This window comes from Schistocerca cancellata, chromosome 4, assembly GCF_023864275.1.
Source record: "Schistocerca cancellata isolate TAMUIC-IGC-003103 chromosome 4, iqSchCanc2.1, whole genome shotgun sequence".
In the NCBI taxonomy this organism is placed as follows: Eukaryota; Metazoa; Arthropoda; class Insecta; order Orthoptera; family Acrididae; genus Schistocerca; species Schistocerca cancellata.
The window spans coordinates 159,297,444-159,319,302 of record NC_064629.1 but is presented as its reverse complement, the minus strand read 5'-3'; the positions used below and the strand labels follow the sequence as shown (position 1 = coordinate 159,319,302).

Sequence of the window (21,859 nt, the reverse complement as noted above, 5' to 3'; positions counted from 1 at the left end):
ATCAGAAACGTGTCACAGGGTGATCAAAGTAAAGTAAGACCCGTAACGGACAATGTAACGCACAATGTTCAGTAGAGTGACAGATTTATAACGCACTACAAAAACTATAAAAATATGTTTAGATGTATACAAACTTGATTACTATATATCTATACCAGTTGAGAATAGCTGTAAAATTATTTGCCATTCTTGATGAACCTTCACACACAAATATCTAGAAATAAATTCCAAATACTACAGAAGGAACCAATGACAGCTGTCCACTGCAATGGACATGGTGTTCCACAGGGATATATTACACAAGCATGCATTTATTTATAAATGCATGGAATAAATTAATACCTGTCTGATTCACACTTCATTCTATCCCCCCCCCCCCCCCCCCCCCAAGTTGCCACCTTTTTTGACATTTTTTTCCTATTTGGTATAGTGTGAATTGTACGAAAATATGACTGCATGTACCATATCAATCAATCTATCGATTTTATCTGACATTTCCCTCACTTGCCCACCACAGTCACTGCAGAAAATAACACCACACCAGCTGATAGCATGAACAATGCTGGTCTAGTGCAGTTGCACACCTCCTGTCAACTGAAACAATGGCACAGCATGCAACATGGAGACCAGATTGTGCTGAGCCAGTGCTGGCTGCCCACTCCTGCTCTCTGATCGAGCTTTCAACAATAAAAATATAAGACAAGAATTAAAAGTATAAGTAACAGAGATCCCATAATTCAAGAATAAATACCCAAATAGGCACAGCATGTTGGGAGGATGTCCACTTCCAAATAGAGTTTGGTGCCATGTGCAAAGAGGAAAGAGACGTGAGAAGAAAAACGACAAGTTTGAAGGAAAAACTGTGAAGACTGAATACGTAACAGCCTACACTTTGAAGTGAAGAAGAAGAAGAAGAAGAAGAAAATGTGTTTGACTACAAATTGTAGTCTAAGTTATCCAAGTTTTGATTTTTTCCCTCTAAAAATCCTCACTCAGACATTTTATATCTGTATATACGTATTTTAAAAAGTATGTTGCACATTACTGTAGCCATACACACACCTCCGAGAAAAAGAAAACTGTCCCTGTACTTGATAGTTCAGTTTTTATTAATGTTTCAGGGAGTTCTACAATTTAATGCAAAATTTTGTGGCAGTTTTCGACTGACTGCATGAAAAACATGGTTGCTTACTCTGAAAATCTTTACATGATTGATTCTTAAAACCCTTTGACATAGTCAAATGCACATGCTCTAAACTTTTGTAATTAAATCTTCAGTCATTATCTGGTTACTTCTACAGACATATAATACTAAGAGTTCTCCACAGCCTTTATGACAGTATCATGGCTCCACAGAAGGCAACTTTTATCACACAATTGAATACTTTTACGCACTGCAGTATCACATTTTTATTACTTGCAACTTTGTGCCTTGTCCTGTGGTGTTCTGATTATGAAAGGTTCCATGTTCCACCGCCAAAATTAGGAAATTAGATTAGTCAAAAGATCTAAGTCTCACTATACTGCAATGTTGGCAAAAAGAAGGTAACTGTAATAAATATAAATTTTAAAGTTAAGAAAACTTGCCTGAACACATGTCTTGTGAAACCACGCATTCTTCTTGCAACATGGTGCCCACAAGGTATCTGGCGAAGGCTTTGGAATTACAGTTTCATAGCAAATTGTACAAATTTGAGGAACTTTGGCAGCATCAATCAGTGTTGCTCTGTCAACCACTTGTGTTCGCCTGTGAGTACTACAAAATGACCTGAAATTGAAAAAACATTTCTAATCTGAATGTGAAATTCTCCTCTTAATTCAGTGAATTTTCTTTTGAAAAACAAATATGTGTACATGCTGAATAATAATCAGCACATACATATGACCTACTACAATTCACAGTGTAGCATTCTATGAGTTCAAATGCTGCCTTACACACCAACTTAGCTTTCATATGTACATAACAGCACTAACAGTTTTTTAAACGTACAATCAACTTGAGCACTGAAATTTATATCCATTTAAAAAAGAAAAAAATAGTACCAATACTATCTATTTATTCTAGCATACCGGTCTGCTTCCTCAAAAATCAAAAGAAACTGAATTCAGATAACATTTTCAGAACCAGAAATTGACTAAATGCTGATATCACAGAAGACCAGAGGCACAAAATTCAAGAGTAGGGTTTACCATAAACAAGAAATTTAGAAACAATTTTAAAGATACTAAATCAATATCCAACAGAATAGCAAGATTTGTTCTGACAAGAGAGAGAGAGAGAGAGAGAGAGAGAGAGAGAGAGAGAGAGAGAGAGAGTTCATATTTGCCCTCGGAACTGTAAAACTTATCAATCCTTTGAATGGTTGCAACATGTACACTGCTTATTTTCGTATTACGAAAGTATAAATTCAAATTCCACCAAACACCGCAAGTTACTTTCCGAACCATTGAAATCGAGATTGCGATGTGATTTTGTAAGCCAGTCATAGCTCATGTCATGTGATCTTGCCAGCCGATGACAGCTGATATTCAGAGCATAGGATACGTGATGTAGTCAGCCAATAGCAACGTCACTATTAAGTACCACGAACACACACAGGAAAAGTTAATGGTTTAAATTAATATACATACTGTTGCTACAAGAAAAGCAAAGTTTTCCCATCTAATGTTGATCTTATTTGCGCATGTTACACTTTAAGATATATCACAAAAATGTGCCAGTAAAATTCCTCGTCATCAAAGAGTTTATTTCTAAATGAGAGCCAAACGCTCTGTGATTTAAGAAATTCATTGTACATTCTCGCACATAGTTCAACTTGTGTATAAGGAAATTTACATTGAAATTAACGCTTTTCAGACCACCGTGCGCAATATTTTCCCATTACCTGTTAGAAATAGGCTCGTTTCAGCAGCTGCCTGAGAGCGCCAGATAATTGGCATCACCCCCCTTGGGCAGCTATGACAATGCTGGAAGCCCGTATGTTTGTACGTGTAAAACATTAAAAGATCTTACATTATGTCATAAAAGAAAGGATGCTCCCGGAGAATGTTGTGAACCATACTACAATGATCACATTTAGAGTGCATACTTTAAGTGCACATTCGTATGTCCAGAGTCCCAATGAAGTAGGCCTCGACCTGATATTAAGCTTTTCAGTGCAGTTTTTGAGAAGTAAATTTTCTTGAAGTACCAGTACGGTATTATCTCATGTTTGGTTCTTCATTATGGCATAATGCCATACATGCTGGAAGATGAAAACGTGCACTTGAAATGTAGGGAATAGTTGAAACTAGCCAATAGTGTGGAATTAAACACTTCATTTCAAATACATTGGCTGCCTCAGCAGAAATGATTAATAAAAACCAAATTTGTTTAGCAAACTGACAAAAATAACTTCATTGTTCTGCAAGGCGATTAATACTTAACTTTCAGAAAGGTGGAAATAAAATGAAATCTGAAACTAATAATATATTTCAGCCTTCCGTAATTATGTGAATGTATTTTAATTCAATTGATAGGTCTCAGCCACGGAAATCTGTTTTGTTTTTATTTGACGTGAGAGCAGTAAACGGAGAGGAAACAGTGAAATCACCAAATATAAACACTGGTCAAGCAGAGACTCCCCATCTCCCCACTATAACTCAGGTTGCTCTGTGCATCAGCCCCAGATCTACAATATTTCCGAATCACGGCAATACAAGATAGCGGCGCCCCCCCCCCCCCCCCCCCTCAAGCGTTTGACGTAGGGCGTCAAAATTTTTTAAAAATATCGAATTTTCAAAAATATGTTCATTTCGTAGCGCACATCTTTCTGAAGAGACTGACACATAAAACAAATGTGTTCAAGGCAATGTAAGACATGTTTTTGGTCTTAAGTGTGCCAACGTGCACTGCCACGCCTCTTCACATAGTTTTCTTCTATCCCACATCACTGTATTTCACTCTGTGGAATTGAAACGTATATGTTTTTTAATGGGTGCTATCGAACTATATTCAGGACGGGGGAAATTAAAATGTCCTGTGGTACTTCTCCTGCTCCAAGTGAGCCAGTCTCACATCCTGCCCCTCTTTCTTTTTAAAAAGAAAAAGAAAAAACCTCACAATTAATACTGGATGAGATTATTTGTAAATGGGAGAAGAAGTACTCTTCAGAAAATTTGGACTGTTTATCGCCTATTAGCTAATAACTTGCTCGTTTGTGTGACATAAAATTAAATATAGGATACATAAAACCAGTAAAGACAAGAGACAAACAAGACAGCACACATTTTCTTCAATGCTTAGCTACTAGCTTGTTTTTCTCTCTGATCTTGCTATAGTTTTACATGGTGTGCTTTCCTTTCTGTGAAAGTATCTATTACCTCATCAAAATTCATCAAACGTTTTGCTACTTGAAAAATTGAAATGTAGTTGTCTAATACCGAAGAAACTGTTAATAGAAATGTACCCAAGACTGGTATGGTTTCGCAAGCTGATTACATCTGTTTTGTCCCTGTCTGCTAGATAAAACAAAATATGCCTTTCTAATATTGCAGCAATTGTAACACACACCAAATAAACGAGACTGTTTTGGCACAAATGGTCATTTTTAGAACACAACAGATTATAATTCTCGAAGTACCAATATCAAATGACTATTTGGCCTACTACACGCGAAAAGCTGTATGTTAGGAAATAGTTTTACATTTCATTCATACGCTCCAGTTTCTCATGCATGAGATCAAAAAGTAGTACAAAATATTTATATAAATTCTGAATCGTCATATTCTTCCATAATTTCTGTGATGTCGCCGTTTCTTCGCCCTCCTAACAAGATTGTTCTAACAAACAATCTTGTCATCACTAATTTTGTAACTGTTTCTGCCATTCTCAAAACTTATTCGCCGATTAAATTCAGTAACTCTGCCAGAATCACCAGTTTAGTTATACCGCGATAATTCTCTGGTTGCATTGTTACATGTTCGTACAACGTGTTTTCTGTGCTACTTCCAAAATAGAACTTAAGCAGCAGCTAGCCGGATACTGTACAACTGGTATTTACTAGTCTAGTGACCTGGCCAAAAATTTGCTGTCAAAATTTCATCTTCTTGGATACACCGAGAAGATATTATGTAATCTTTCTTACCTGTTATTCCTGTTAGTCGTTTATTTCCACACTTGTAGTCAGAACCTATGGATTTCACTAATAATTATAACAACGCTGATCATTCGCAATCCCAATCAACCACACAATCACACAGCAACTGGCATCATCCGTTCGGCTTTACTCCACTCAGCTCATATAACCCTGTCCCCTTTTGTCTGCAGGAAAGTTTATTTCTAGATGTGACGAGGACACATCACGTACACTATGCATGCATTCAACTTATGATTCTTTCATAAATCAACTTAGTATGTGTTCAAAAATATTAAAAAAACAGCAGGGATAAGTTTAAAAATCATATAGACAATCAATAGACCAACATGTGCTGGATGCTAGGTGCTTTGTGAAACAAGGTTTTTCCCCCTCAAGAATATGAAATTGGCGCCCCCCTCCCCACCACCCAAAATTGCCACCCGCGTCAGATACCTCGGTCCCTCAAAATTGTAATAATGCTAAAATTAATATCCATTAGAAGAAAGCAGACAGACAAGACGGAACCATACTGACTTATAGACCTACCAGTACTGTAGAAGGTATTCACTAAAATTATCACCAAATGCATAGAAAAAATATTAGATGTTATTCAGGCAAGGAACAAGTTGGATTTAGTAATGGATTTAGTACAATGGACCACTTGCAAATTGTGAACAAAATTACAGAGTGGAGCAATGTGTATAAGTTAGCGCTTTATGTCAGAGCAATATATTTTGATAAAGCTTTTGACTTGCTTTCAAATATATAATATAACAATGTCGTGTGACTAGGGCCTCCCGTCAGGCAGACCATTCGCCTGGTGCAAGTCTTTCGATTTGATGCCACTTCGATGACTTGCGCGTCGATGGGGATGAAATGATGATGATTAGGACAACACAACACCCAGTCCCTGAGCGGAGAAAATCTCCGACCCAGCCGGGAATCGAACCCGGGCCCTTAGCATTGACATTCCATCACGCTGACCACTCAGCTACCGGGGGATTCATAGTGGCAGCTCTACAGATACAGTAATTCAACCTATGTGGGCTTAATGAAGAATATATATGTCAATGCCACTTTGGCTTCAAGACAGAGATAAATTAAAAGATTGAAAGAGGTGTCAGGTGAGGAGGATTCATATCCTCAAAACTATTCTCAGCAGCTGCAGAAGAAGTTTTCAGATCATCAAACTATAGATAGAAATGAAGGGCTCAATCTTAATAGATCATATCTGAACCACCTATATGTTGATGATGACACTGTACTGTGTGCCTCCATCGCAGATAAACTACAACAATGAATGGAAGAACTTCATAGTGGAAGTATGAAAGTAGGACAATCAGTTACATAATGATTAAAATGTGTATAGCACGTATACTGAAAAGGAAACAGAACAAGTTAACAATGAAGTCAAAGAACCCACTGACGAGTTTTTGTACGAGGGCTATCCACAAAGTACATTACGTTTTGGAATTAAAAATAAATAAAGTACTGGAAATTTTTTTTATTATATACGGATGAAAGCCACACTTAAATACTACTTTTCTACATAGTTGCCATTTAAATTAAGGCATTTATCGTAGCGATGGATGAGCTTGGAAATTAATTCGTCGTAAAATTCAGCCACCTGCGCCTTCAACCACATGGTTACCTCTTCTTCAAGCTGTGCATCGTCATCGAAACGCTGCATAGCCAACTACTTCTTCATTGCTGGGAATAAGTGGAAGTCGCTCAGTGCCAGGTCGGGACTGTACAGCGGATGAAGAAACAACTCCCACTTAAAAGATTCGTGAACTTCACGAGTGGCATTTGCCGTGTGGGCCCGGGTGTTGTCGTGAATCAGCAAGATCTTTGAGCTCAACATTCCTCTGCGCTTGTTTTGTATTGCTCTTCTGAGGTTGTGCAGAGCTTGGCAATACCTTTGAGAGTTTATTGTAGTGCCTCTTTCCAGGAAATCCACAAAAATCACACCTTTTCTGTCCCAAAAGAGGTAACCATGTGGTTGAAGGCACAGGTGGCCGAATTTTACGACAAAGGAATTTCCAAGCTCGTCCATCGCTACGATAAGTGCCTTAATTTAAATGGCAACTATGTAGAAAAGTAGTATTTAAGTGTGGCTTTCATCTGTATATAATGAAAAAAAATTCAAATATTTTATTTATTTTTAATTCCAAAACGTAATGTACTTTGTGGATAGCCCTCATATTTCGGGTAGTCGAAGACAATGTCTGGGTGGACAGCAAATATAACAAACAGGTGAGAAAACATGGCCTAAAATGCATTTCATAAACCAAATAATTTTTTCAAAACAAAGCTTCCATTGTGTCTCAAAATGAAATTATAAAATCAATGTGTAAGAGCATACAGCCTTCGTGTATCTCCTATAATAGATGGGGAGGAGAGAGTGGGCCTAACACATTCATCTACAGACCCAAAATACATTACTACTACTACTACTACTACTACTACTGATTCCATTTTATTGCGAGTTTCGTAGTTTCCTCAGAGTCACAGGACAGCAGTGCAGATTAAATGATGTTCAATTAGCAAGTGAAAATAAAACACCAGTGAAAGGGAAAGGAAATTCGGGAGAGTATTCCCATCCATGGCAGAATAGGAATTTGAACAACAAGACTCAATCAGAATTCACAAGATTGTCTTAAGAATAGTAGGAATAATTATATGACAATACGATACAGTAATGGTCAAACTATACATACAGTATTAAAGAACAAGAGGTATGCCTAGATTAATTAGATTCCAAGATGAGCAAAAATTGTGAAATGAGATGTTGGAGAAACCAAAGAGTGAAAATACATAACCATGTAAACCAATCACTGTTAGGCACATAGGATAAAAAAGGATTAATATTGCACTTGATTCTCACAGTAATGTACATATTAAAAATATGAGTTATTTTGAGGATGAAATACATGTAAGTAGTTTCCTTACTTCACCAGTTTCTGGTGTCAAAATATTTGGGATCACTGATATTAGTGGAAAACTAATAGCAGAAGAAATGTTTGTTAGTTTTAAAATGTGCTTTATAAATACACCTTTAATTCCAGGTGTTGGTTACATGAAGGCTCATTAGTCACAATTGATTTTAGCAGAAGAGTTTTGAGTTTCTATATATAAAGAAGAATGTAAGGAATTAAGCTTAACAGAAAGTGAGGAATCCTTATCTCATTCAATTTTAGAGGAAATCAAAGGAAGTTTCATGGCCGATGTATCTTTAATGTTAACTAATACAGAAGATTGAAGAAAGTAGAAGTAGGATGATAAGGGGTACACTACAGCAGAGGATGAATTCTCTACCATAACTGATGATAAAACAACATTGAATAAGTAGAAGCAATCACAACTGATAAACACAGTAAGAGCCTACGGAATATTAGACCAGCTGTGTGGCTGGATTGAAGAGTTTTTAGCAAACAGAACACAGCATGTTGTTATCAATGGAGAGACGTCTACAGACGTTAAAGTAACCTCTGGCGTGCCACAGGGGAGTGTTATGGGACCATTGCTTTTCACAATATATATAAATGACCTAGTAGATAGTGTCAGAAGTTCCATGCGACTTTTCGTGGATGATGCTGTAATATACAGAGAAGTTGCAGCATTAGAAAATTGTAGCGAAATGCAGGAAGATCTGCAGCAGATAGGCACTTGGTGCAGGGAGTGGCAACTGACCCTTAACATAGACAAATGTAATGTATTGCGAATACATAGAAAGAAGGATCCTTTATTGTATGATTATATGATAGCAGAACAAACACTGGTAGCAGTTATTTCTGTAAAATATCTGGGAGTATGCGTCCGGAACGATTTGAAGCGGAATGATCATATAAAATTAATTGTTGGTAAGGCGGGTACCAGGTTGAGATTCATTGGGAGAGTCCTTATAAAATGTAGTCCATCAACAAAGGAGGTGGCTTACAAAACACTCGTTCGACCTATACTTGAGTATTGCGCATCAGTGTGGGATCCGTACCAGATCGGGTTGACGGAGGAGATAGAGAAGATCCAAAGAAGAGCGGCGCGTTTCGTCACAGTATTATTTGGTAAGCGTGATAGCGTTACGGAGATGTTTAGCAAACTCAAGTGGCAGACTCTGCGAGAGAGGCGCTCTGCATCGCGGTGTAGCTTGCTCGCCAGGTTTCGAGAGGGTGCGTTTCTGGACGAGGTATCGAATATATTGCTTCCCCCTACTTATACCTCCCGAGGAGATCACGAATGTAAAATTAGAGAGATTAGAGCGCACACGGAGGATTTCAGACAGTCGTTCTTCCCGCGAACCATACGCGACTGGACAAGGGAAAGGGAGGTAATGACAGTGGCACGTAAAGTGCCCTCCGCCACACACCGTTGGGTGGCTTGCGGAGTATAAATGTAGATGTAGATGTAGAACTTGTTGGTTTTCTGAGAAGACATGGAGCTAGTTTCTCATCACAATCAGAAGTTACGAAGGATTTTGTGTGTGAATTAATGGTCAAAAATCACGCTCCACTTTTTTGTGAATTTGTACCCTATCCTTATTTATACTACAACCAGACAGCACAGGTTAAGTTTGATAATGAGGTCATCCACTTGGGTAATATCTGTAGAGAAGTTTAACAAGGATGAGTTTATCTTGCCCCTGTTACAGAATTTGTACTCAGACAGTACCTTTCAGGAAGCACTTTATGATATAGAAACAGATAAAGATCAATGCAGTCTTCATCAACAACATCCACTATGCTGACGATACAGTAATGACTGCTGCTGACCCTCGACAACTCGTCTTCGAAGGAGGAGATTACAGTAGTAATATAGGTCTGAATATCAGCAGCAAAATGACACATTTTGTGATTGTCACGAAAAAGCTCAATTCCTTTACAGATCCAGATCTTGATTCAACAGATTTTTAATACAAAGAGTAGACAAGTTTCAGTATATTTGCCCATGGCTCTGTGAAGACAGATCATATATCAAATGTTGCATAAAGAAAACCAGCATGTTTTTCATAAAATTCAAGAGAATTCTCACACGTACAGACCTAGACCTAAATCTTAAGTGTTCAATTTGTTAATATGCTACATCTGGCCTATACTTCTATATGGTTCTGAAGGATGGTAACAAAATATGCCAACAGCAAAGAACGTGGATCTACTGCAGAATGCTTAAAATGACATGGGCAGCAAAAATATCTAACACTGAAGAAGTGCAAGGAATAAACATACACTGAGAAATGCTAACAAGGTTTAAAAGAAGAGAAACTGCATACCTATGATGTAGCTTACAGAATACCAAATACATACTTCTGCAGTTGATAACAGAAGGGAAGATCAAAGGTGAAAGAAGAAAAGGGTGAAGAAGAATTTCTTGGCTAGATAACAAAGCACTGGACAGTATTTCCAAGTGGAGTTCAACCACCAATGTATTTACTCGACTATAAGACAACCTTCATTATAAGATGACCCCCTTTTGTTCAGGAGTGTTCTTGAGAAAAATTTATTTTCAGCATATTCTGACTAATCAAAATTACGAACTGTTTAATTGACATAAGGTATCTGCCTAGAAAGTTAACATTACACCTATTCTAAATTTATGCTATTTATTGAGTGTCTACATTTTGATAATACAAGGAGAAATAAAATAAACAAAAAGAAATAGCTTACATTAAGTTGTGGACTGTTTTCTTTTCTACATTTTTTGCTTACTAATCCTGTCATCTGTGATATCACTACTTTTAATCATCAATAACTTATTAGCAGAGCTGTGAAATTTTGTATCTTCATCATAACAAACATTTGGCTGTCAGAGTTGACAACATTGTGGCACGAAACAAGTACATACACCACCGGCCCCTATCTAGACTTTCACCATCTCTTGCGGAAATGAATACTATTGCTCAGTTCGTCAAACTTTTAAGTCAATTCAATTCCAACTACAAATTGATTCAAGCAAACTGCAGTTTAAATGTGGTAGATGTTCCCAAAAGGTCAAAGTACGTGGTATGTATTTCCAAGGTTGGCAACGTGACAATTTGTTGCCCACACACTACTCCCCTCCCCAAACTCATCCTAGATCTCAGCCAAGCTGGTATCACTGTTCCCCCTCCAAACCTTCTGTAGTGCTATGCTTGAGCAACTGTGAAATACGGACTGCAATATCTTCTAGTGTCCAAGTAATGTGTAACAACAGCAACTAATACATAAATAAATCCAGATTCAGTCCAATTCCCGAACTTCACTCGTCCCACCACCCACTGACATATGTTGGTAGTATCTCCACAACAGGTCTTGCCCCTGTAATTTAGTCTCTCGACAATAACTAAAGTTTAATATCATTTACTTCATTTGTTAGACATTTCATTCTGGATTAATTTCTGTTCTTGTTTCACCTCAAAGTCACCTTCATGTTATAAAGCTGATTACATGCTGGTAACATTTATACTCAGTATTCTAATACATCAACACGACTGAATTTCTCATTTTCAACCTATGTAGTAAATCATTACAGTCTCTCACAATCAAATAAAATACTAATCTGGTTCAGACTCAAACAATGTTTTTGGAATGACAACATTTTTGGGTTTGAATGTTACCTTCATTTAAAAAGCAGCATTAATGTTTGTACACAGTATCCAATCATGTATGAGAACTTTTACAGCAAACCTGTTGAAATACAACAAAAGTTTTCAAGATAATAGAACTTAATGCTATTTCCTCTTGTGTTTCACAAAATTGTCAAATTTCAAGCAGACCAGTCAATTGTTGTACTGGCTAGATCATAGTTTCTTGTGTATCCCTTCAACTAGCATCACGCAAGTCACATGTCACATGATTGTTCTAGCAACATCGATACTACATTGACCGCTTTGGCGTATCGGGAAATTGAGCCTGTTCGAACGTATCATTCGCCAAACCCTTCACTTCTAAATTCTGCAAAATAAATCTACACATGACCTCAACAGCCAAAGCTTTGGCTGTAAATTTAAGATGACCACTATATACACTATTAAACAATGAAAAAAAGTTAACTTCAGCAGCAACTGTTTAACCTGCAAATATAAGATGATCCTGTACTTTTTGAAAGATGAATTTGGGAAAAAAACTTTATCTTATAATTGCATAAATACGGTACACAGAATAAAGATGCATCTTGTGGTCACCAACATCCGTTAATGGATAGGGAGGGGGAGAAAGAGGAGGGCAGTACCCTATCTTGGCAGCAGCCCAAACTGCTTTACGCAAATAAAAAAATGCTTTTTATGTGTAAGTAAGTATTATTATTTCAAGAATGTGAGTCGCCATTTCAAAAGAACTCTGCATATGTGCAGTGTATGTCATAAACTGAAAGTTAACCCAGTTCCACTGAATTGAATCTTATAACATGTGAGGTATATGGGATTAGTGGCTGTGGATCTTTTCACTCCACTGCCTCATGACAAGGTGTAGCTCAAGTATTTGTAACATTAAAATATTGGTCCAGATTGACCAAGTTGTACCCAATAAGGTGTTGCCACTATTTAAACAGTGATCAGATGTCTGAGAGGCCATTATTTTATTACATCGCTGAACAAAAGTGGCTCTTGTCAGTCAATGATAAACAATATGTGCCAATAGCCTAAAATGAATTTCTAGCATGGGAAGGAGCGAAACACACATCAGTATCCAATCATCATCATCCTCCAGCAAGCCCAGAAGAAAGACGGTGTCAAGAGAATTATTGTTACTGACATGAACTTATTACTGAGAATGACACACTAAGTGGGCAGAACTAGTACTGAAATGTGTACAGAACTCAAAGTGAAAAATTAAGAAAGTATTGAATGACAGACTGCATTCCAAAACCCTATTGGTACCCAATGAAGTAGCTGGGAGATTAATGAGGCAGAAACTTTGTTGAGATGGGTGAGTTGACCAGAAACATACAGTATGTTAGAAGAGAAAACCACGAAAAATATTTATAGTCAATTGCAGCTTACAAATATTTAACACTCGAGCGAGCGCCCCTGCGTATAAAGTGAGCCAACTGCAAATAGCATTGTCGTGCACGGTTCCATTTTTGCTTTACAATAGCAAGCCCCCACCTATTCCTGCATTATTGTTTCAGATGGCCCAGTGAGAAGTTGTGCTGTCATAGGTTCACGTGAGCTACAGTAATTTAAAATCAACTGAGAGTGTGTCATCTCAGTGTACAAAGTGCGCCATGCGCCCGGTCATGTAAGTAATTTTCCTTTCACTTTTATTTTGTTTCTTTTTAATTGAATCAAAAGATAACATGTAACAAGCAAGTGAATCACTGTGCAGGGCAATATCAAAGCTGACAGACATCGAGCTCGATTGGTTGCTCAACGAGGACCCAGAGTTCAACTCTGTACCAGACAATGAAAACGATGACGACTCTTAAGAAGAAGAGGAATTTATCACACAAAGTGACCATGATTCTGATTCTGATTGAGTCCACAATTCAGATGATGACCGTGAAGAGTTGCTCTCCACTGACGGTCTTTTTATTGGAGGGACAAAATGTATAAATGGAATAAAATCTGTCCTAATGTGACTTCGAAAACAAAAAGAAAGAATATTGTGAAAGATTTCCTGGACCTACACGTGTTGCCAGAGAGGTCACAAGTGAAACAGAGGCTTTATGGACAATACTTAGCCTGGAAAAGATTGATGAAATCATAAAATACACTAACATTATACATTCAATTTTTGTTTCAGCAGGTGCTAAAACATTCTTAACTAGTAATACAGAAGTATATTGTGACTAACAACCTAAAGGACCATATGATGTTTCTAATTCTCCCTGTGATATTGTAGGAAGACTAGTTACTCACACTGAAGGCTCAGGAAGAAACGTTACAGTGGACTATTGGTTCACTAGCTACTCCTTAGCCAACTTCCTTTTGAAAAAGCGACTAACATGCATCAGCACATTGAGAAAAAACAAACGCGAGATCCCACAAGAATTTTTAGGTGGGAAATGTAGGGCTATCCACCCCTCTTTATTTGGTTTTCAGAATGATAAGAAGCTAGTTTTGTATGTGCTGAAACAAAACAAGGCAGTTGAATTACTTTCAACCACGAATGATTTTGGAACCGTTGACACAGTTACAGGTAAACCAGAGACAGTTATGGATTACAATATAACAAAGGGAGGAGTCAACAAAGTCGATCAACTGGGAGGTGCGTATTCTGTCTCACAGATGACAAGAAGATGGCCATTGGTTGTACTCTATGCTGTAATGGATATAGCAGGAATCAATGCTCAAATAATTTTTCATACAAATGAGGCAAATCCAAAAAAGAAAAGAAGCATTTTCTTGAAAGATTTAGCACTTTCTCTTATGAAGCCTCAACTAGTGGAAAGAGCTAATATTCCTCCACTTCCTGCCGACAGTGCAACTTGCCTCGTGAAATACAAAGATCAATGTGTTGAAAGAATTGAGGAGCCTACCACAAAGAAAAAGAGGTCAGTGTTCAAATGGCTCTGAGCACTATGGGACTTAACTGCTGTGGTCATCAGTCCCCTAGAACTTAGAACTACTTAAACCTAACTAACCTAAGAACATCACACACATCCATGCCCGAGGCAGGATTCGAACCTGCGACCGTAGTGGTTGCTCGGCTCCAGACTGAAGCGCCTAGAACCGCACAGCCACTCCGGCCGGCGAGGTCAGCGTGTAACATGTGAACGAGCAAGAAACACATCTACTACCATAGGATGGAACTATGCCATAGCTTTGTTTGCAAAGGACATGTAAAAACAGTGCATATATGTGAGAAGTGTAAAGCATTTTCCGAAATGGTGCAAAACAATTAACTGTGTAGATAGAAGGAACTTTGTGATAAGTGATATTTCTTCAATATATAAAGCCTTTGTCCTTTTATATTACAATGAAAGAATGTTTTTGTTCTGTATGTGCTTAAAAAAGTGTTGGAATAGAGTGATATGTCAACTGTGGCAATAGAATAATATGAAAGTTTCTTATTTGTTTAATCAAATAGTTAATTAGTGGAGTAATATATGTTTCTTGTATTGTTGTTTAAATCAACTAAAATTAAAGTGTGATTTAGCTCATATATGTTTCCCTTGGTAGCATTATGACAGGTTTTGACTACATGTGTACAAAGTGCGCCGCGTACCTGCTCGTGTTACGAAAATCGGCGCGCCTGCTCGAGAGTTAAGCAGCCATCTTTCCCATTTCACTATCTATTCTCAATTTCATTCCTGTGTGTGCAGTCTCCCCATTCGATCCTTTGACCCAGTTAACATATTTGTTGCTGTAATTGTTATTGTGGTGTTCAGTCCAAAGACTGGTTTGATGCTGTTCTCCACACTACTCTCCCCTGTGCAAGCCTCGGCTCCGAATAACTACTGCAACCTACATCTGAATAACCACTTCAACCTACATCCAGCTGAATCTGTCTACATCTCTTGGTCTCCCTCTATAATTTATACTCTCCACACTTCCCTCCAGTACCAAATGGGTGCTTCCTTGATGTTTCAGATTGTGTCCTTTCAAGTGATCCCTTCTTTTAATCAAGTTATGCTACAAATATGTTTTCTCCCCAATTTTATTTAGAATTTATGCATTTACCCATTTAATTTTCAGCAATCTTCTGTAGCACCACATTTCAAGAGTTTCTATTCTCTTCTTGTCTGAACTATTTATCCTCCACATTTCACGTCCATAAAAGGCTACACTCCAGACAAATATCTTCTGAAGAGAATGAGATTTTCACTCTGGAGAAGAGTGTGCGCTGATATAAAACTTCCTGGCAGATTAAAACTGTGTGCCGGGCCGAGACTCGAACTCGGGACAGTTGCCTTTCGCAGGCAAGTGCTCTACCAACTGAGCTACCCAAGCACAATGCACGCCCCACCCTCACAGCTCCACTTCTGCCAGTATCTCAGTATCTCATCTCCTACCTCCCAAACTTTACAGAAGCTCTCCTGTGAGCCTTGCAGAACTAGCACTCCTGAAAGAAAGGATATTGCGGAGACATGGCCTAGCCACAGCCTGGGGGATGTTTCCAGATTGAGATTTTCACTCTGCAGCGTAATGTGGGCTGATATGAAACTTCCTGGCAGATTAAAACTGTGAGGACGGGGTGTGAGTCATGCTTGGTAGCTCAGTTGGTACAGCACTTGCCCACGAAAGTCAAAGGTCCCGAGTTCGAGTCTCGGTCTGGCAAACAGTTTAAATCTGCCAGGAAGTTTCATATCAGCACACAATCCACTGCAGAGTGAAAATCTCATTCTGGAAACATCCCCCAGGATGTGGCTAAGCCAAGTCTCTGCAATATCCTTTCTTTCAGGAGCGCTAGTTCTGCAAGGTTTACAGGAGAGCTTCTGTAAAGTTTGGAAGGTAGGAGATGAGATACTGGCAGAAGTGGAGCTGTGAGGACGGGGCATCTCAGTTGGTAGAGCACTTGCCCGCGAAAAGCAAAGGTCCCGAGTTCAAGTCTCGGTCCAGAACACAGTTTTAATCTGCCATGAAGTTTCATCTTCCAAAAAGATTGCCTAACATGAATTTCTGTTTGATGTTAACAAATTTCTCTGTTTCAGAAACACGTTTCTTGCCACTGCCAATCTAAATTTTATATCCTCCCTACTTTGGCCATCATCAGTTATTTTACTGCTCACATAACTAAACTCATCTACTACTTTTAATGACTAACTGCAAATCTAATACTCTCAGCAACACCTGATTCAATTAAACTATATTCTATTACACTTGTTTTGACTTTGTTGTGTCAGGTCCCCAGAGGATTTAATTAACAAAATGACATAGCTATTTATAATGTAAAGGTTCAGCCAGTACTTCTTACGCGGATGCCGCGTAGTGAAACCCGAAGTTCCACAGACACAGAAGGGAAAGTGTCACACACTACAAATAGCCTGAGTTAGTAAACACGTCGAGGACACGAACAGCGCGTCTGTCGGACCTTGGAGGGCAAGAAGGAACTTTCCGCCCCGGGACTCTGCCGGACATATCGAAACGAATATAGGTCCACAGCGATGAAATGTCCGGGAAAACCAAAAAATAAGTTAGAGAAAGTGGATGCGAGGGCTGCATCCGAGCAGGGCAGACCTTCAAAATGGGTATTTAAGGGCATCCACAAGCAGCAAGAAGCAGAGTCGTCGCAGAAGCTGAAGAGGACACAAGGAGACGAGGCCCAGCAGCATCGAGAAGGTAGCAACCACTACTGATGAGTCTATAGGAACTGCAACTACAAGAAGACGGTGATGCTCTGGTGGACGCAACTACAGCTGTCAGTTAAGTAGAAGTTTTGCATTGGAATAATTTTGAAAAGGGACAGTTTGTCTCTGTCTCAAGTAGCCTCTACAGTTAGTTTCAGCTATAGAAGTAACAAGCCACTGTCTCCTGTGAGATAGGACAAGGGTCCATTATTTAAACGAAGAGTGAATTCAAAGGTGTTAGTTCTCGTGAGTAGTCGTTTCCGACAGAGTGAGAAGTGGATATTCTGGCTGAATCTATAGAAGTGTACAAAGTAAGGGGAAGGGTCCGACACCTCACATGTCCTTTGTGATATTAGTTCAATAAATTGCATTAAAGGAGAAATCTCACCTTACTGTTTTGACAGTTCAGTGCTGCCAATTCCCCCCTTGTACCCGCTACCTATTGAAAGTATTGTCTAATGTATCTGCACCTCCTACACGCCCTTAGACAGTCCAGGAGATTCTACTCCCTCTCACCTCCGTAATTAAGGCTAGTTAAAGGGAACCACAAACCCATAATTGTTGTCAACGTCCCAATTGCGCCACGCAGGCTCGACCAACTCTATATTGGTATCCAGGACCTGTGCCGGGACACGGCAGTTGATGTTCATCTTACATCCTTCTTTTAATATACTGTCCATTCCGTTCAACTGCTCTTCCATGTCCTTTGCCATCGCTGATTGAATTGCAATGTAATTAGCAAACTTCAAACTTTTTATTTCTTCTCTCTGACCTTTAATTCCTTCTCTACATTTCTCCTTCTTTCCTTCGCAGCTTGCTCATTGTACAGATTGAATACCATGGACATTGGTTATAACCGTGTCTCATCCCTTTCTGAACCACTGCTTCCCTTTCATGCCCCTTAACTCTGCCATCTGTTTTCTGTACAAATTGTTAATAACCTTCTGCTCCCAGCATTTTACCCCTGCTACCTTCAGAATTTCAAAGGGTGTATTCCAGGCAGCATTGTCAAAAGCTTTCTCTAAGTCTATAAATTCTATAAACGTAGGTTCGCCTTTCTTTAACTTATCTTCTAAGGTAGGTCGTAGGGTCAGTTTTTCCTGTTTTCCATAAATAATTCGTTTGGGTATTGCACAACTTATTAAATGGATAGTTTGGTATTAGCACACCTGTCAGCATGGGCTTTCTTTATAATTGGAATTATTACATTCTTCTTGAAGGCTGAAGGTATTTCCTATCTCATACATCTAGCACATGAGATGAGCAGTTTTATCATGGCTGGCTCTCCCAAGGATATCAGTAGCTTTGAGGGAATGTCACCTACCCCAGGAGTGTTGTTTTGACTTAGGTCCTTCAGTGCTCTAATTCTTCTGACAGAATCAGAGCTCCCATCTCATCTTCACCTACTTCCTTCTCTCTTTCGATAATATTGCCTCCAAGTTCATTTCCTTTGTACAGAGCATATACGCACACAAGAGGGGGAAAAATAATTCTCGTATTTCCCAGTAAAGAATACGCTTTCTCAGGTGAAAATAAACTTTTTCCTTGTGAAGTGACAATATACTTTCCCTCGGAGCTGTAAACTTGTCAATCCTTTGAGTAGTGAAGGATTTATAAACTGAGACAGAACTTTCCAGCACTTTAGGAAAAGAACCCAGAAAACGCAAACCATTTTGAAAAGATCTTTGATGCACAGTAACATGTGCACTGCACATTTTCGTATTACGAAATTATAAACATGAATTCCACCAATTACACCATGGTAGCTTCCGAAGCACTGGAACCGAGATTGTGATGTGCTTTTGTCAGCCAATCATAGCTCATGTCACATGATCTCGCCAGCCAATGAAAGCAGATATCCACAGCATAGGAAGTGTGATGTAGTCAACCAAAACTGTTAAGCAGCACAGACACACTATTAGAAAAGGTTTATGGCTTAAATTAATATAAAGTATAACCACACGAAAAGCTAAGTTTTCTCAAATAATACTGATGGTCAAAAAATATTTGCTGTTTTTCCAAGGGTGTGGCTAGGCAGGATCATAAGAGCACCAGCTTAAACTGCAGCAGCAGCAGCTTGATTATAAGTTTCACTCCTGTGCACCAGACTTTTTGTGGGTTACAGATACATATTCTGTCAAGCCCCATAGTAAAACCAGTAACACGTGAAATTGTTCAAGAAGTCACATCACACTTTTCTTCTGAAAGATGCTTTTTGCCATCGTTATTGTATAATTTGTAATCTATGAAGGAACTAAAATAAATATGAAAAACTAGCCTTCACAATTTGTATTTTTTTGTGTGTGTTAACTTTTTAAGGTATATCAAGCACGAATGGTGCCAGTAAAATTTTAAATAATGGGATAAATAGCTTTTGAGCCTGAAATTTTTCTAAGTGGCTGGTCCTCAGTGCTCAGCTTTGAATGAGAGTCTAACACTCTGTCATTTACAAAGCTCATTATACGTCCTCACACATCACAATTTACCTTGCGAAAATGAAATTTACTTTGAAATTAACACTTCTGAAACCATCATTTGCAATACTTTCTCGTGACCTATTAGAAATCTAAACATTTGTGACATCATGTTCACCAAAATGAGGCATACCAGAAAGACTCATGAAAAGCAGTTTGTCGTTATTATGTACTGCATAGTCTTTGACATATTTTGCAATCAGCATACACTTTTGTGTGTAATATGTCTTGTTGTTGTAAATGGCGCACTTTGAAACTAAATTTTATTTTGGTGTTATTCTCCTGTTTATGTTTTATTGCTGTAGTATTATTCTGCAGTAGCTATTACAGTATCAGTTCTTACCAGTCAAAATTACAAAAATTTATCTGAAAACTAAAACAATGAAAAATACCTGGAATTCAAAAAAATTCCCAGGCTTTACCTGGACTTCTCCCAGATGAAAAAATTCCTGGGTTTTTCCCAGATTTTCCAGGGCATATACACCCTGTTTGTATAGCCCCTCTATACTCCTTCCACCTTTTTTTGTCTAGTACTGGTTTTCCACCTGAAATTTTGATAATCATACAACTTCTTTTGTTATTTACAAAGGTCTCTCCTAAAGGCTTCTAACAGCCTTGCATTTGTCCTTCTGCCATTTTGCTCTTTCTGTCAATCTCAGTTTTTAGGCAGCTGCAGTCCCTTTTGCCAGCTTCTTTGTTGCATTTTGATATTTTCTCCTTTCAGAAATTACATTCAACACCTTCTGTGATATGCACAGATTTCTAGTTTGTCTCATCTTTTTACCTATTTTATCTTGTACTGCCTTCACTATTTCATCTTTCAATGCCACCCATTCATCTTCTACTGTACTCCTTTCCCCTGTGTCAGTAAATCGTTGCCTATTGTTACCTTTGAAACTCTCAGACAACTTTTGGTTGTTTCATCTTGTCCAGGACCCCTCTCCTTAATTTCCTACCTTTCCTGCAATTTCTACTGTTTTAATCTACAGTTCATAACCAATAAAATGTGGTCAGAGTCCATATCTTCACCTCAAAATGTCGTACACTTTAAAATCTGGTTCCGAAATCTCTGTCTTACCATTATACAGGGTGTCCAACTCAAACCTCCCTGATTTCAAGGAGCCAGGAGAGAAAAACCACAGTAGATACAACAATGAAAAATGCACCACATTGTAGAGCATCTCAAAGAATTTATATTCCCGTGTCAGAAGTGCCAAGTATTGTCGCCCGAGTGCAGCATGGTCGCACAAAGTGAAAATAGCAACTCCACAGCACCACGCGCAAGTAGTAGTGTGGTTTGCAGAAACAAAATCGCAGATTACTGTGCAAAGAAATTATCATCGTGCATATGAATGTGATCCACCCGATGTAAAAACAATTAAGGAATGGTATAGGAAGTTTCTAGCAACAGGAAGTGTTCTGAAACATTCTGGCGGTGCACGTTACGGAGTTTCAGAAAAGACTGTGGAGAACATCAGACAAATGTTTCTCAGAAGCCCACGTAAGTCAAACTGTCAAGCATCTAGGTAACTTGATGTACCTTGACCAAGATTGCATCATGTAGTTCACAAGTGTCTTCGTATGTGTGCTTACAAAGTGCAAATTATGCAAAATCTGATGCCAAACGACAAACCATGCTGACAACAATTTGCTGTGGATATGCTGCAGCGTATTGATATGGATGCCAGTTTCCTGTAATTTATTCTCAGATGAGGCAACCTTTCATCAGGAAGGGTTAATAGGCATAAAGTTCAAATTTGGGGTTCACAAAACCTGCACATTGTCATTGAACATGTTTGTGATAGCCCTAAACTAAACGTCTGGTGCGGGCTAATGCACGACAGGATTGTTGGGTCGTTCTTCTTTGCTTAACAAACAGGGAATGGGTCAGTGTATCTGGACATGGAGCAGTTTGTGTACCCTCATATACAAGACTCACAACCCATCATCATTTTTCAACAAGATGGAGCTCCGCCGCATTGGTCAACAGTTGTTCGCAAGTTCCTGGATAGGAAATTCCACAATCATTGGATCAGGCATGGAGGACCCATACCTGGCCACTACATT

General features: G+C 38.6%; 1 protein-coding gene across 2 annotated transcripts in view; it reads right to left on the bottom strand.

Moving 5' to 3' along the window:
- LOC126184622 (uncharacterized) overlaps positions 1-21,859 on the bottom strand; it is a 234,213-nt gene that overhangs the window by 135,966 nt on the left and 76,388 nt on the right. For both annotated transcript variants that reach the window (XM_049927083.1, XM_049927084.1), the window contains exon 5: positions 1,588-1,768. In XM_049927083.1, the coding sequence (XP_049783040.1) occupies positions 1,588-1,768 (181 nt within the window). The remainder of the gene's footprint in view (positions 1-1,587; positions 1,769-21,859) is intronic.